Genomic DNA, 14781 nt, shown 5'->3' with positions numbered 1-14781 from the left:
ATGCTTACACACATGCATGCATTCTAGGACTACCTACCTATACATATATGTATATGAATCTCTGGTACGCCTGTTGTTGCTGCGTAACCGTAATCTCAAACCCAGCGTTTTATCCTCCTAAAAACTTTAGTTTCACTGTTTATTACTGTTAATAATTTTTTATGAATTTATAAAAAATAAATTGAATATTATTTTCCAAAATTTATAATATTATTAATGATATGGTAAAAAGAATAAATAATACATGAAAAAATAATATATTGTTTCACAAATGATCGATATGGTGGAGGCGCTGGGTTCGAGGCTATAGTCGGGAAGCCGTATGCGCATGTCACTTCACTTGGACGATCTCTTTCTGTTGTGGCATCTGGAGGTGAGTGGTTGTTCGTGGTTTACGCACAGGAGTATAATCCGTCGATTTTCTTACCGAAAAGGTAGCATCGGACGTCAGGTACGGAATAAAACAACGATCAAAATACGGACAAAATGTGTTGTGAAAACAGTTTTACTAAAATGTTATTTTTTTTCGGTGAATTATAAGATCAAAAAATGGGCGCGTGGTTGATAGCTATATTTGCCGGCTGTTCGAATACGGACCACATGCTGATCTTGTTAAAATTGTTGTCATATCGTTCAAAAAACATGTTGAATTTAGCGATTAATTGTTAATTATAAACAAAAATTTTATTAATAAACGATACAAAACAATTGAATAACTAAATGTGACTTTTAAACTATAAAAAATTAGAAAAAGCAAATAACCGGATGCAGTATGGCGGTCGCTTGTCAGAACTGGAGAGTTACGGTCACAAGTTCAGACATCATTGGAATTGTAGTGAAAAATCTTCATAATCTACGAATTTTTAAAAATATTAACAAAAATAATTTTAATTAATATATTGAGAAGTAACTATATATTACTTAAATTTTTGTAATCGTAGTATCAAGGTACACAATACGTATACTGGAAATCGTATGCAATGACGACATTGTGGGACGATTCTTCGCCAACAATGGAGATTGCTTGCTGATTTCCAATGTAGTGAATCGTTAAATCAGTCATTTTTCTTTTTTCTTTTTTTTCTTTTTTTTTTTTTTTGTTTATGTTAAAATATTTATTGCCGTGTCAAAGTGGTAACAAGTGAAAATTATATCGAAGAACGATAAGTGATAAACTTGATAATTGAACAATAAACTATAACAATTGCATAATATACCGCTTTTTATGTGTTTGTGATAATTTATCAATTTGTTAATATTCTTATTTCTTTTTTTTTTTTTTTTTGTATTAAATTAATATTAAATTTGACTCACACTATTCTAATATTGTAAAAATATATTATAAGAAATAGTGAAATCATTTACAATTAAAATATATATATTTCTTTTAAAGCGCGTTTCTAAGTATAATTAGTATAGTAAATATGTACATATATAGCACAATTTCGTTTATTGAAAATTATTAAAGATAATTTATAACAGCATTGTGCAACAGTAAGCGTCAAGCAATTGTGGCAACGTTGCAATGTTCTTACCATGTACAAAATGGCTGCTAGTTTCGTTCTCGAATATTCAGATACCGCCACGTGGACCTTAACTCGAACACCTGCTGCTTCCTTAATAAAAATAAACGATGATTAACTTGAATTAATCTTTTTAAATAAAATTTAGAGTTTAAAACAATTATTAAAAAAATATTTTATCAAAATATTGAAATATTTTTTTACAAAGATATATGAATATAATCTTTATTAAAATTGTTTTCAAAAAAAAAAATAAAAATTTCATTTTATTTATTATTTTTTAATATTTTATATTTATTTCAGAGTTAACCAATAAAGTCTCGTAAAAACTTTATCATGGGTAAAGAAAAGATTCATATTAACATTGTCGTTATTGGACACGTCGACTCTGGCAAGTCTACCACCACTGGTCATTTGATCTACAAATGTGGTGGTATTGATAAACGTACCATTGAAAAATTCGAGAAGGAAGCCCAGGAAGTAAGTAATTAATTCTTACAATATTACATATATTTTAAAAAATAGGATATTTTTTTTATAATTTTTTTATTGTTGATTTTTTTTTTATACATATAGTAATGATTATAATTTTTAATCTGAAATAATTAAGAATTTTATACATAACAAATTTTTAAATAAAATCAAATTAATTTTTAGATGGGCAAAGGATCCTTTAAATATGCCTGGGTATTGGATAAGCTAAAAGCTGAACGTGAACGTGGTATTACAATTGATATTGCTTTGTGGAAATTCGAAACGTCAAAATACTATGTCACTATTATTGATGCTCCTGGACACAGAGATTTCATCAAAAACATGATTACTGGTACCTCTCAGGCTGATTGTGCTGTATTGATTGTTGCTGCTGGTACTGGAGAGTTTGAAGCAGGCATTTCAAAGAATGGACAAACTCGTGAGCATGCTTTGCTCGCTTTTACTCTTGGTGTAAAACAATTGATTGTTGGTGTTAACAAGATGGACTCCACTGAACCACCATATTCTGAAACCCGATTTGAAGAAATTAAAAAGGAAGTGTCATCTTATATTAAAAAAATTGGTTACAATCCAGCAGCAGTTGCATTTGTGCCAATTTCTGGTTGGCATGGAGATAATATGTTGGAAGTTTCTTCAAAAATGCCTTGGTTTAAGGGATGGACTGTTGAGCGTAAAGAAGGAAAAGTTGAAGGAAAATGTCTCATTGAAGCGCTTGATGCTATTCTTCCACCTACTAGACCTACAGACAAGGCTCTCCGTCTTCCTCTTCAGGTAGATTTCTAAATAAAATATAATAAAGTAATCAATTTTTATTTGTTTTTTATGATGATAACATTATTTGCTCATTCGCGGTTTCCACCGGAGAATTTTATTATTTGGTGATGGTTAGAGATGTCTGATTAAAATAAAATTTTTTAAAATTATGTTTGTATTAAAAAATTGGTAATAATAGCATTAAATATGATTGCAGGACGTATATAAAATTGGTGGTATTGGAACAGTACCAGTCGGTCGTGTCGAAACTGGTGTGTTGAAACCAGGTATGGTTGTCACATTTGCCCCTGCCGGTTTGACTACTGAAGTCAAATCTGTTGAAATGCATCACGAAGCATTGCAAGAGGCTGTTCCTGGTGATAATGTTGGTTTTAACGTCAAGAACGTATCTGTCAAAGAATTACGTCGTGGTTATGTTGCTGGTGATTCAAAGAACAATCCACCTAAAGGTGCTGCTGATTTTACTGCACAAGTATGTATATTATGAAATGCTAAGAATTAAAAATACAATAATTTTGCAAATTTTAAGTAAAATATTGTTTATTAATTGGCACAATGATGAGAATTTTTAAACATCATTCGCGGTTTCCACCGGAAGATCCTTAGGATCTATTGATGGTTGATGGCGTCTGAGTGCTATTTTAAATTAATATAATATAAATTAAATAGATAGAAATATATAAGATATTTATATTTATCTAATTTTTTGAAAAGTTATTTATATTTTTTATTTTTATTTTAGGTTATTGTATTGAATCACCCTGGTCAAATCAGCAATGGTTATACACCAGTATTGGATTGTCATACTGCACATATTGCATGTAAGTTCGCTGACATCAAAGAGAAATGCGATCGTCGTAATGGAAAGACCACTGAAGAAAACCCGAAAAGCATCAAATCTGGAGATGCTGCCATCGTTATGCTTGTGCCAAGCAAGCCTATGTGCGTTGAGGCTTTCCAAGAATTTCCACCTTTGGGGCGTTTCGCTGTTCGTGACATGCGTCAAACGGTAGCTGTTGGTGTTATCAAAGCTGTAACTTTCAAGGACGCTGCTGGCAAGGTCACCAAGGCTGCCGAGAAGGCCCAGAAAAAGAAATAACTAGTTTCCGTACATGTGTATCGCCAGATGGGCTTCGGCGTATAGTAGCTGAAGTAGTTTACCTTCTTTCTTCACGTTTCTCGTACGAGAACAGCGCTACATTATTGCCATTGGAGACTGAAATATTTTCAACGAAATCGCGACTAATGATTAAGAGTAATAAAATCGGTAAAGAATCGCGACGACTGGCATTTATTGTGCATGTAATTGCACGTTCGCCATATTTTTTTGATATTCGTATATTCCATTTATCAAAATGGTTACTCCGTCACTTTTCTCACCGTAAAGAATTTCGTAGGAAAGGTAAGAATGATCGACAATGGTATATAAGCAATGCTTTTCTCGCCTCGCGAGTTCCATGAGAAAAGAAAGTGAACTATGGAAAGCTACTTGTAATATCTGTTTCACATGAAAACATCAAAAACATAATTTAGCTCGGCTTAATTATATTTTCTAATTATTATACGGAAATAAATCCTATATCTGCGATATTCGAAAAACATTCATTATTATTTTTTTGCCGTCATTATTAATTAATCATCGCCATCCTTATTGTAAAATGCTTCATATTTCTGATATTATTTGTAAAAAATTAATTGAAGAATATTAACAATTTTTTAAATTTTTAACTATGAGTTGGGATACATCGATGTAAAAAAAAAAAGATTGAATAGCAGAAAAAGAAAAAGTAGTAGTTCCAATACGAATTTGGTTGGGAGAAAATGGGACCTGTTTTTTTATTACTTTCCAATTACCTGACTAGGTGAGGAATTGAACTGCTATACTATATACACCACATTTTTCTACGATATATGTCTTTACAAAGATTTACCTTATCTTTTTACACATTATATGTTAAAAAAAGTATGTGCGGAAATATGATCTGCAATGATTCAGCACTTTTATCCGCGATTTTCCGATTGAAATTGGTTAACAACGGTTTTCTGTACATACATATAAATAACAATAATAAAAAATAAAGGAGCTACGGAAACATTATATTGTGTCGTGTTATTATAGAATCCTTTGTTCTTTAGAAATATATTTTATATTTAAGTATTAAAAGAAAAAGTTAAAATTATAAAATACTATTTATATGTAAAAATTTATTTTGAAAATTTGTATAATTAATAAAAAAAATTTTTTTAAAATTAAAAATAGCTGTATTTGTACAAAATATATATAATTAATATAATTAACAATAATATATAATTATTTTTCTAAATAATAATAATAAATTTTCTATTTTTTTTTTGTTATCTATAAAAACTTTATTTTTCTTTTCATTTTGAAAAATACAATAAATAATCATAAAATATTAATAAATATATCCTTATATATGCAATATATGTATAAATTTATGTATATATATATGTATATATGTTTTCTAGTATGTGAATTTTATGAAGAACAGCTGTTGAACCAAATATGGCTGCTATAAGGAATGGTTTGTTAAAATGTTCAAATTTTCTTTCAAGTAATACAAATTTTATAGCCTATAACGTAAGTAAAAATAAATTTTTAATCATTTTATTATAATGCTATTTTTTCTTCTTATATATAAAAATTAGATTCTCATATAATTTATTTTTACTACATTCTTCATTTAGTTTCAACAAATACGTAATAACAATATTGGTCGCTGGATGATTCGTGATAATAAACGAAGAAAATTGATAGAAAAATATGCACCTGAACGATTACGATTATTAGCTATGAAAAGGAATGATATTTTACCAGCTGAATTACGGGTATATTATATGTAATTTATATAACCTTAAAAATATATAATATCTTAATCTTATATCAAGAAATTTATTTTATAATACTTAAATAACATTATAGTAATTTTAATTTATTTACTTTATTTTCAGGAAGTTGTTAGTAAAGAAATAGATGAAAAAATTCCTCGTCAAACTGCTTTAAGACAGATACAATCACGTTGTATATTAACTTCTCGTCCACGTGGTAATGTTCTGAGGTGGAGAATATCACGAATTATGTTTCGACATTTGGCTGATTATAATAAACTATCTGGTATACAACGTGCAATTTGGTAGAAAAGTAAAACTTTATGTTAGTACTTTCACTCATAGTACTTTCAAAATAATTATGAAATAAATACAAAATATTTTAATTATAGTAAGATAAAAGATTATTAAATAAATATAACGATTAGTAAAAAGAACATAGGAAAGTTATCTTATTAAAAAATAAAATTTTCCATAAATTAACAAATAATATTTAAAGAAAAATGTTTTCAAAAATTATTTACTTAACAAATAAGATAATAAACAAATTAAATATATTACATTTATTGTTTTCTAATTCTAGACATAATGAAAAATAGATATAAATAGATATAATTGATTATTAATTATTTATTTATTTATATCAAAAATTTATTAATAAAGATTACATTTTATTTATTTACATTTTAATTTACATATTTTGTATATAATATAAATTTTGTATATAAATATATTTATGTACAATTTATATATATTTTGTATATAAATATAAATTTTAGCAATATAAACAAATTTGTAAATATATAATAATAAATTATAAAGAAAACATTTTTTTTAATTTTATTAAGATTTATACAAAAAAAAGGACAATCATAAAAAAAATATAAAAAATTTGATACTTAAATAGAAATAAATAATTGCATATTTATAGAAAATTTTTTCTTTTATAATTAAATAAATAAAGTCAAAGAAAAATAAATATTTTAGTATAAACTTAAAATTTTATATATATAAAATGGATGAGATTAACAGAACATAATTCATATACAGTTCATAATTCATTTAAATTTATAATTATTTTTTACTTGTTTAGCTTACTAAGTAAGCGTGTAAAATTAGTAGTATAAACGTTTATCTGATCAGGCATGTATGGCGCAGGTCCGAGTTTGTAGTTCACTTCTTCTGAATCGAGAATCTTTTCACGCGGTAGTATACATTGACATACTCGAGCAGTGGATTCTTTTTTAATCTTGTTAAAATTTGATTTGTTGCATTCAATATCATTATTCATAAATCACATTCTTCAGAACATTAAAAATATCAGAATCATGAATGGTCAATTCATGCACGCATATATAGTAAGTATTTGAAATAAAATTTGAATTATTAAGAATAATACATTTTTTTTTTAAATATGAAAAAATATTTTTTTAATATTATTTTGGATTAAAATAGATTACATAATTTTAAACATTTCAATATTATTCTAAAAAAGTTATAATAAAACTGTATTCACAAAATAAAGATAAAGAAGGAAGGATATGATATGTTAATAATTTCTTTATACGTGGAATATTTTCAGAAATTTCAAAATTATTTATATTTTGTTTAAACAACTATATTTTATTATTCTTAATGAAAAATTAAAAGTTCGGATGATTTCAACAACCACCAATGCAAGGTCATTTAATTGTAAGTAAAAAAATAAAATAGTAAAATAAGTATTACATCAACGTCAACAATGAATGGAGCACAAATTTAACTATACAATGACTTTTTGTTCTATCTTTTGATTATTATTGGCTTTTCTGATATAAAATCTTTTATTGTTTCCTAAAGAAATGCTTCAATAAATCACTGTCTGAAGAATCATATAAATAAAATAGAAATTTCAAATTCTTTAATGTCAATTATTCAATTATATTCGATACTTATTTTAAAAAAGAAAGATAAAAATTTTATTAAATAAAATTAAAAAATATATAAATGTATAATACTATTTTGCACTTAATCTTTTATAAATTTCATATCTTAGAATATTTTCTCTGGTTTCTCGCCAAATACGTTCCATGTTTGAGTATGCGAATTTCTATCCTGATCAAGAGTTTTATGATTGAAGTATGGATATGTTGTTCCTACGTATATTTTTAAAATTGAAATCGATGTTTATATATTGAATCAATTCATCTAAATGTATTTCACATGTTTTATCTCGATAATATATTTCAAAATAATGAATTTTGCAAGTAATTTTTTGCCCTTTGAATTATGAAAATATATTTAAAGTAATTATAGTCGATAGAGCATTTCGTGTACGAATACGTTTATATTTCGAAATTTTTATCAATGTAAGTTTAATATCACCCTTTTATTGAACTTATTCGATAAATGATATCAGTTATCTATTCTCAACAGTTTATTAACTAGTAGATAGTAACTAGAAAAATGCATCCCTTATCATCTTGCCTAGTTTTATTTTTGTTTTTAATTTTGTCATATTTTTAATGTTTAAAATGTGATTAAAATATATAAAAAAATTAGCATTTTTATTTAAAAAATTGATGCAATAATTTATTACGATTGTCACGTATATCAATAAATGTTTTGTTAGATCAAATTCTATTTCATTCTCCATTACTTTTATATCATCGTTAATTCAATCTAATTGCATTCAAGAACATTGTTATTTAATTTTCTTTAAAAATATAATACAATAAAATATATTTGAATAAAATATATTGTCGAAATTGAAATCGAATCTTGGCTATCTTTCAATAATTCTTTAAAAACAGGAAATATAATGTACGGGGAAAGAAAATGTCGCAAATTAACAAGACTTTGCAGTGTCAACATTGTTACTTTGCATCCTAGATAAACACAAAGTCACCTCCTTCCTGGAATATAATGCATCATTGGGATCGGTTGTCTCAGAACATGCGTCATACCGTTAGAATGTCCACAATGCTTGGTAATTAATTGCACTACCACAGGTTTCGTGACGATGCTAGTTTCGCAGACAAAAGTCTATTGAAATTTATCGCTTAATTTTACGTGGGATTTAACGTAATACAACCTTTTCATGATTTCGAAAAATGAGACATTATTAGCTCGTGTTTCTGAAAAGAAGAAATATTCACCCAGGATGCGATAAAAAAAATATTAGCTCGGAGAATATTGTCAAGGATGCATGATATTAATAAAGACTAATTAATGTTTTATTTAAAGGAAAATATTAAATAAAAAAGAAAAAAAATAGTTATTAATTTGCTTAGTAAAATCATAAGAAAAATATAATTAAGCAAATTTAAAAGAGAAATAATGAAAAAGTAATATTGTTACCATGCAATGTATCAAGGAAAAATGATAGATCCAAATGGGAATACGCCCATGATTACGTCGTATCTATTTTATTTTCTCGTTATTGTTGCTCTTCTCGATGGGCGTGGATGTTTCCTCGATTCTATATTAATAACATTCTTTTTTTTTTCTTTTCTGAAATTAAATTAGCCACTTTCATCATTTTTTAATAACTCTTCACAGGATCATTGATGACACATTTCAACGGGATCGTATTAAATGCACGATGTAATATTATCGTAACACTTAAACATGCATTCGGAGGATCAAATCCAACTTATGATGTTAAAAACAAAAGATGAACCGAAAGGCAAAGGCAAAGGTTCCAATTTGAAGATATGGTCCTCTGTCATATATCACAAGGATGACAATGATATCGAGGACATAAGCGCGAATCGAGAGAACGATTTGTCCACCAAGCGATCTCGAGGCGAACGAAATTATTTCAGAGATAGCGAAGTGAGAATTTGTTCGTTAATTCAAAAAGGAAATGATTTAAATTTCAAATAATCTTATTCGCAAGTTTGTTCGTTTACTTACTTAGGCATTAGAGAATTTTCACTGTGCAATCGGCCCTGTTTTAAAGGTCGCTCAAATATTCGGCATATTTCCAGTATGCGGAGTTGGATCTTCGTCGCTATCAAAACTTCAATTCAAAATATTTTCATTTCTCACTATATACTCAGGTTTCATCGCTTTAATGGTTTCGTTTATGACGATTATATCGGTGATACACATGTTGAAAACTTTTAACGCCAGTACATTTCAGATTCGTGGTAAGTGAATAATTTACATCGTATACATGTTACAATAAACATACACAATTCAACATTTGCTTTTTTAAAACTGATATAAATCTAAGAAAAGAATTAAACTAGTTTTAGCTACGATTAATATCTTCGATTTGTTACTTCTAATATTAAAGTTTATATATATATATATAAGATATCCTAAAAATGTTGTATCTATATAAACTATAAATTCCATTCGTTATGATTTTATTAACGAATTATTAACAGAAAATACTGGCCAATCACAGAGCACGTAGCCTAGTCGAGCTGCGACAGTTGGCTACCTGTTGTCTAGATATTTCCAGTTTATGGATGTTCCAACATTTTTGAGATATTCTATGAAACTTCTATTCCATCACAATTTTTTATCAAAATAAATTGTTATTCTAATATCAAAGTGTTGCGCTATTTAAATGATAAAATATTTTTTCTTTATTAATTCTAAATTTTGAAACATGCACATAATACGTGTATATAAAATAATATTGACTTTTGAATCTGGAATCGATGATAATTGCGTGAGACATTATGTTAAAACGTGACATCTCTTATTTTCTTTGTGATGGATTAATGTGATAAAAACGAAACAGAATAACCTATCATGTTTCATCCCAGGTGGCTTAGGTGCAGCAACAGTCGGTGCGATGTTCTATGGGAACTGTCTGCTAGGCAGCATCTTATTTTTCTTATTATCGTCACGCTGGGTATCTCTTCAGTACGAATGGAGAGCTATGGAACGATATATAGACAGGTCGATATCGCGTTCGTATATGCAAAAGCTTGCCACTATTCGTGAGTTTGCTAATCGCGTTGTTTGCCGCTTATCTGCTATACACGCGAGCTTTAGATACCTATTAATCGTCCAGGAAACTACGATAATTAGTTTATTTTAGCGTGCAAATGCGATACCGCGAGATTTCCAGATAATCATATCCTTGATTGCAAGTTTTTTCCTTGAAAAGAGAGAAATATCGTTTTTTTTCTTTTTAAATGCTTATTTATTATTTTGTCCAGGCAGAGAAAGAAATTTGTTGACTCAAATTTCTCAAAAATAATACGTGATAAAATATAAAATAAATGTTTCATTCATCTTCCTGATCCTCAGCAATTCGACAGAACCCACACGGCTTCGATGGAAATTTTTTATTATAAGCACAATGGTGCTTGTTTTGTCTCTTATAGAACATGTTCTAAGTATATTTAACAATATCGATGGTTACGAGTGGAACGAATCAAATTCGACATTTCACAATTTCTTGGAGATATACACATTACGATCCCATTCGTTCATTTTCGACACATGTGAGTCACTCTATTTAATAAAAAAATGAAATCAAATTATCGAATATCGTAGAAACGATATCGCTATTTAATCAAAATTGCATGTTTGTTTTCAGTGAATTATAACTTTGTTTACGGTTTGTATGTCTTTGTCGTTAGCAAAGTAGCGACTTTCACATGGAACTTTACAGATTTATTCATCATGCTTGTAAGTCGAATAATCGAATAACTTTCTCATAATTATGCATTTTACAATTTATTATATAAAGAGTAATTTAAATAATTATGTTCACGTTGAATTCAATCTTATATATTATATTCAATCTTTAATTAATTCATATTTGTTATTTATTATTTTCAGATTGCTACTGGTTTGGCTGAAAGATATAAATCTTTAAACAAGAAATTAGCAATTACGATGACGAAATGTCAAACGACATTTAACTGGCGCGAACTTCGGGAGGATTATGCGATATTAAGTTGCATTGTGAAAAAAGTGGACGATCATATTTCTCCAATAATCCTTTTATCTTTTGCAAACAATGTGTACTTCATTTGTCTTCAATTATTAAACGGCTTATCGTATGTATATTACATAAAAATACACATAATATTAAATTGGCGTTTATGATTGATTTTGTTTCCTAAATTTGAATCTATCATTCATTAAATTTGATCCTAGAAAACAAACTGGAGAAGGAAATTTTTTTTAAAGATAAAAAATATTCGAAAAACGAACTAAAGAAATTAAAGAACTGTTAGAAAATTATTTTATTTTCTTACATACGATTGATTTATTCAAATCAAATCGATTGTGCATTAACTTTTATTCTATTTTTGTTTTAAAGCATATCAGATAAAAACAGTGTATTGAGCGAGGCTTACTTCTTTGGTTCCTTCGCTTTCCTTATTTGTCGCACGTGCGCTGTTACTTTACTTACTGCTAGAATACACGATCAGAGCAAGCAAGCGTTACCTTATTTGTATAATTGCTCGACATCTAGTTATAGCATCGAGGTAAATGTACATTTATATCTGTGTATATTTTTTTTTTTTGAGAAAAGAATACATCGCAAGAAAGAATATATGTAACAAAAATTAAAATTTTTAAAGAAGAAATCTATAAATCTAAGAACTATTATATACTGTTATTATATGACTGTTAATTTAACAAAAAATTTTAAAAATTTATATTTTGTTATAACGAACTATAAAATTCTATTTCTTTATTCGCAGGTTCAGAGATTACAATATCAACTCGCGACAGACGATATAGCTTTAACTGGATTACGTTTCTTCTCTATCACAAGAAATTTTATGCTTGCGGTGAATTAATTATTTATATTTAAATATAATGTATTTTTGATATAAAATATTTAAATTAAAAAAATATAATTATTTGCAGGTGGCTGGAGCAATCATAACATATGAAGTAGTACTTTTACAATTTAATGGTAAATAAGAAAAAATACTTAAAATTCATTATACCTGCTATTACTCTGTTTGTAATTGTATTTTTGATAATATTATTGCTGTAATTTATGTAATTAATATTTTTTCCTCTTTTAAAAAACATGAAAGAATATATTTCAATGGATTAAAAAAATTCGATTAATAAATTTTTAATGATTTTTAAATTTTCATCGTATTTTAATTTTTATTAATTTTCGTATATTTTAATTTTTTAAAATTTGTTATCTAATTATAATTGTATTGTTGTGTATCGATATGTTATACAAGATTATCATCCTTATAAAATCCTTATAAAAGAATGAAAATATCTATATTTTTTATAAATAAACATAAGACATATTGTAATTTTGAAAAAAAAAAAATGGAAGTGTATTAACATGTTGTATCTTGTTTATAGTCGCATGTCAAATGTATAAATAAGAAGAATAAATAGTAAGAGAAGGATAGAGATAGCGTAAAAATATTGAAATCAACTACATATTCATTTTCAGTGTCGCATGAAAATCGTAAAGAAAAGACAAAAAATAGTGAGAAAAGGATAGATATAATAAGAACTGAATAACTAATAAGAATTGACCACTAGCGATATCTCTTGAATGTCATATTTCTTTAAAGTTAAAATAAAATAAAAATAAGAATTGAGAATGAACACCATCTCATGACTATTTTTAAAAATACGATTTTGACACTTCGATAAATTAAGCAACAATCGAAAATTTTCGAGTTTAGCGCCATCTCGCTAAAATATGTAAATCTACAATTTATTATTAACATAGTAAGATATGTAAAAATATGTATTCTATTTCATGTGACGTCACAAAAAAAGAAAATAAATATTGTAAGAGAAGATTATATTATAAAAATTATTAATTATCCATTTTTTAGTAAAAATTTCCACATTCTATCTTTCTCGCATAATATTGCTTTCTTTTATGATGTCACCCGAATTAGAATACTTCTTTGCACATTCTGCTATGCTAATAATAAATCGAAGTTTCGGATATCCAAACGTGAGATGGCGCTGACAAAAAATTTCGATCTAGCTTATCGATAAAATATATTTCATTATCAATTAGAATAGAATTAAAAGAAATTCAAATAAATAAAGATAAGGAAATCAAACAATAATTTAGTTAATCTATTTGTTCGGCATTTACACACTCAAGAAACAGCTCTAATGTCTGATTAACTTTACTATCTTTTTTGTCTATTTTATTGATTAAGATTTTAATAAATGTTTTGATTATTTTGATAGAAGTTTTATATATTTGATACATATATATATATTTACATTTTTATATTTCATGGGATAGATATTTTATTGTACATTTATAAATTTTTATATATAAATTTTTTTAAATATCATAATGAATCTAAATAAAAATCTGATATATTTATATCATTATTTAAATCAAATAAAAATAATTATTATTATTTTGTCTGATATTACAAAATTTTATTTCCAATGAAATCTTCACATTTCGATTCTTTGAAATGATTGAATCATTAACAAGAAATTTAATCTAAGAAATGATTACGTAAAATATAATTATTTTAATCATTTTTAATTTTTTGTTATCTTTATGGATTATTCGTCAAGATTGAAACACAAATTCGTTTAATATTACAATTAAAATTAAAATCCAGATTCATACAAATCATATATTTTTTTTATTGAAATGTTGTTCATTGAAATATGTGAATTTTATATGATGATAAAAAAAATTTATCAAATATATTTATTTTTAATTATTAAAGAATTTTTTATCATTTTAATTAATCTTTTAAAAAAAAAACAAAACTATGATCATTTTCAAAATTGTGAAATTTCATTCAATTAAAATAAATAGAAATTTTATTAATAAAATATTATATAATTGTACAATTGTTAATAGAATTAATATTAGAAAAATATTAGAAATTAAATTATAATAAAAATTATTAAAGAAAATGAAATAAAATATTTAAGATAATAAAAATTGTTTGTGATCCATTAGTGAAAAATTACACAAAAGATTACATGAAATAAAAATTATAAGAAGAAAATAAATACAAAAAAAATAATATAGTGAATCTCCGTTAATTTAAGGAAAAATATTTGTTAAAAAAGACAAGTTAATTGAACTCTTCTTGTGATTTATAGATAAATAAAATGAATATTTCCTCTTGAAAATCCCAATCTGTAATCAATGTAATGTGACGCGCATTATCTTCATCTAACAACATGTGCGAAATCA

The 14781-nt window shown here is 26.3% G+C and overlaps 3 protein-coding genes across 3 annotated transcripts; all 3 read left to right on the top strand.

Moving 5' to 3' along the window:
* The first annotated feature begins 329 nt into the window (after window positions 1–329).
* On the top strand, window positions 330–4890 carry LOC122714789 (elongation factor 1-alpha). Its single transcript, XM_043936462.1, has 5 exons — window positions 330–451; window positions 1827–2003; window positions 2181–2789; window positions 2989–3264; window positions 3535–4890. The coding sequence occupies exons 2-5, from the start codon at window positions 1860–1862 to the stop codon at window positions 3889–3891; spliced, it is 1386 nt and encodes a 461-aa protein (XP_043792397.1). The 5' UTR covers window positions 330–451; window positions 1827–1859; the 3' UTR covers window positions 3892–4890.
* A 392-nt stretch (window positions 4891–5282) lies between these two features.
* LOC122714791 (28S ribosomal protein S14, mitochondrial) lies at window positions 5283–6079 on the top strand. The gene is made up of 3 exons (XM_043936463.1): window positions 5283–5394; window positions 5502–5642; window positions 5766–6079. Exons 1-3 carry the CDS (start codon window positions 5320–5322, stop codon window positions 5949–5951), a joined length of 402 nt encoding a protein of 133 aa, XP_043792398.1. The 5' UTR covers window positions 5283–5319; the 3' UTR covers window positions 5952–6079.
* Window positions 6080–9119: 3040 nt separating this feature from the next.
* LOC122715318 (gustatory receptor for sugar taste 64f-like) lies at window positions 9120–12615 on the top strand. Its single transcript, XM_043937414.1, is given in 9 exon segments — window positions 9120–9458; window positions 9544–9775; window positions 10406–10541; window positions 10896–11092; window positions 11188–11279; window positions 11433–11653; window positions 11920–12088; window positions 12308–12397; window positions 12477–12615. Coding segments are annotated over 9 exon segments (1434 nt in total). The 5' UTR covers window positions 9120–9218; the 3' UTR covers window positions 12534–12615.
* The last annotated feature ends 2166 nt before the right edge of the window (window positions 12616–14781 follow it).

This window comes from Apis laboriosa, unplaced genomic scaffold (genome assembly GCF_014066325.1).
Source record: "Apis laboriosa isolate Shangri-la unplaced genomic scaffold, ASM1406632v1 scaffold34_cov151, whole genome shotgun sequence".
Taxonomy (NCBI): domain Eukaryota; kingdom Metazoa; phylum Arthropoda; class Insecta; order Hymenoptera; family Apidae; genus Apis; species Apis laboriosa.
Note: the sequence above shows the minus strand (reverse complement) of the source record. Positions and strands in the feature narration are given on the sequence as shown.

Coding starts and splice junctions, on each gene's coding strand:
- LOC122714789 (XM_043936462.1), top strand. CDS start 1,860: ATGGGTAAAGAAAAGATTCATATTAACATTGTCGTTATTGGACACGTC. Junction 2,004..2,180: donor TCGAGAAGGAAGCCCAGGAA/GTAAGTAATTAA, acceptor ATTAATTTTTAG/ATGGGCAAAGGATCCTTTAA. Junction 2,790..2,988: donor CTCTCCGTCTTCCTCTTCAG/GTAGATTTCTAA, acceptor ATATGATTGCAG/GACGTATATAAAATTGGTGG.
- LOC122714791 (XM_043936463.1), top strand. CDS start 5,320: ATGGCTGCTATAAGGAATGGTTTGTTAAAATGTTCAAATTTTCTTTCA. Junction 5,395..5,501: donor CAAATTTTATAGCCTATAAC/GTAAGTAAAAAT, acceptor TTCTTCATTTAG/TTTCAACAAATACGTAATAA. Junction 5,643..5,765: donor TTTTACCAGCTGAATTACGG/GTATATTATATG, acceptor CTTTATTTTCAG/GAAGTTGTTAGTAAAGAAAT.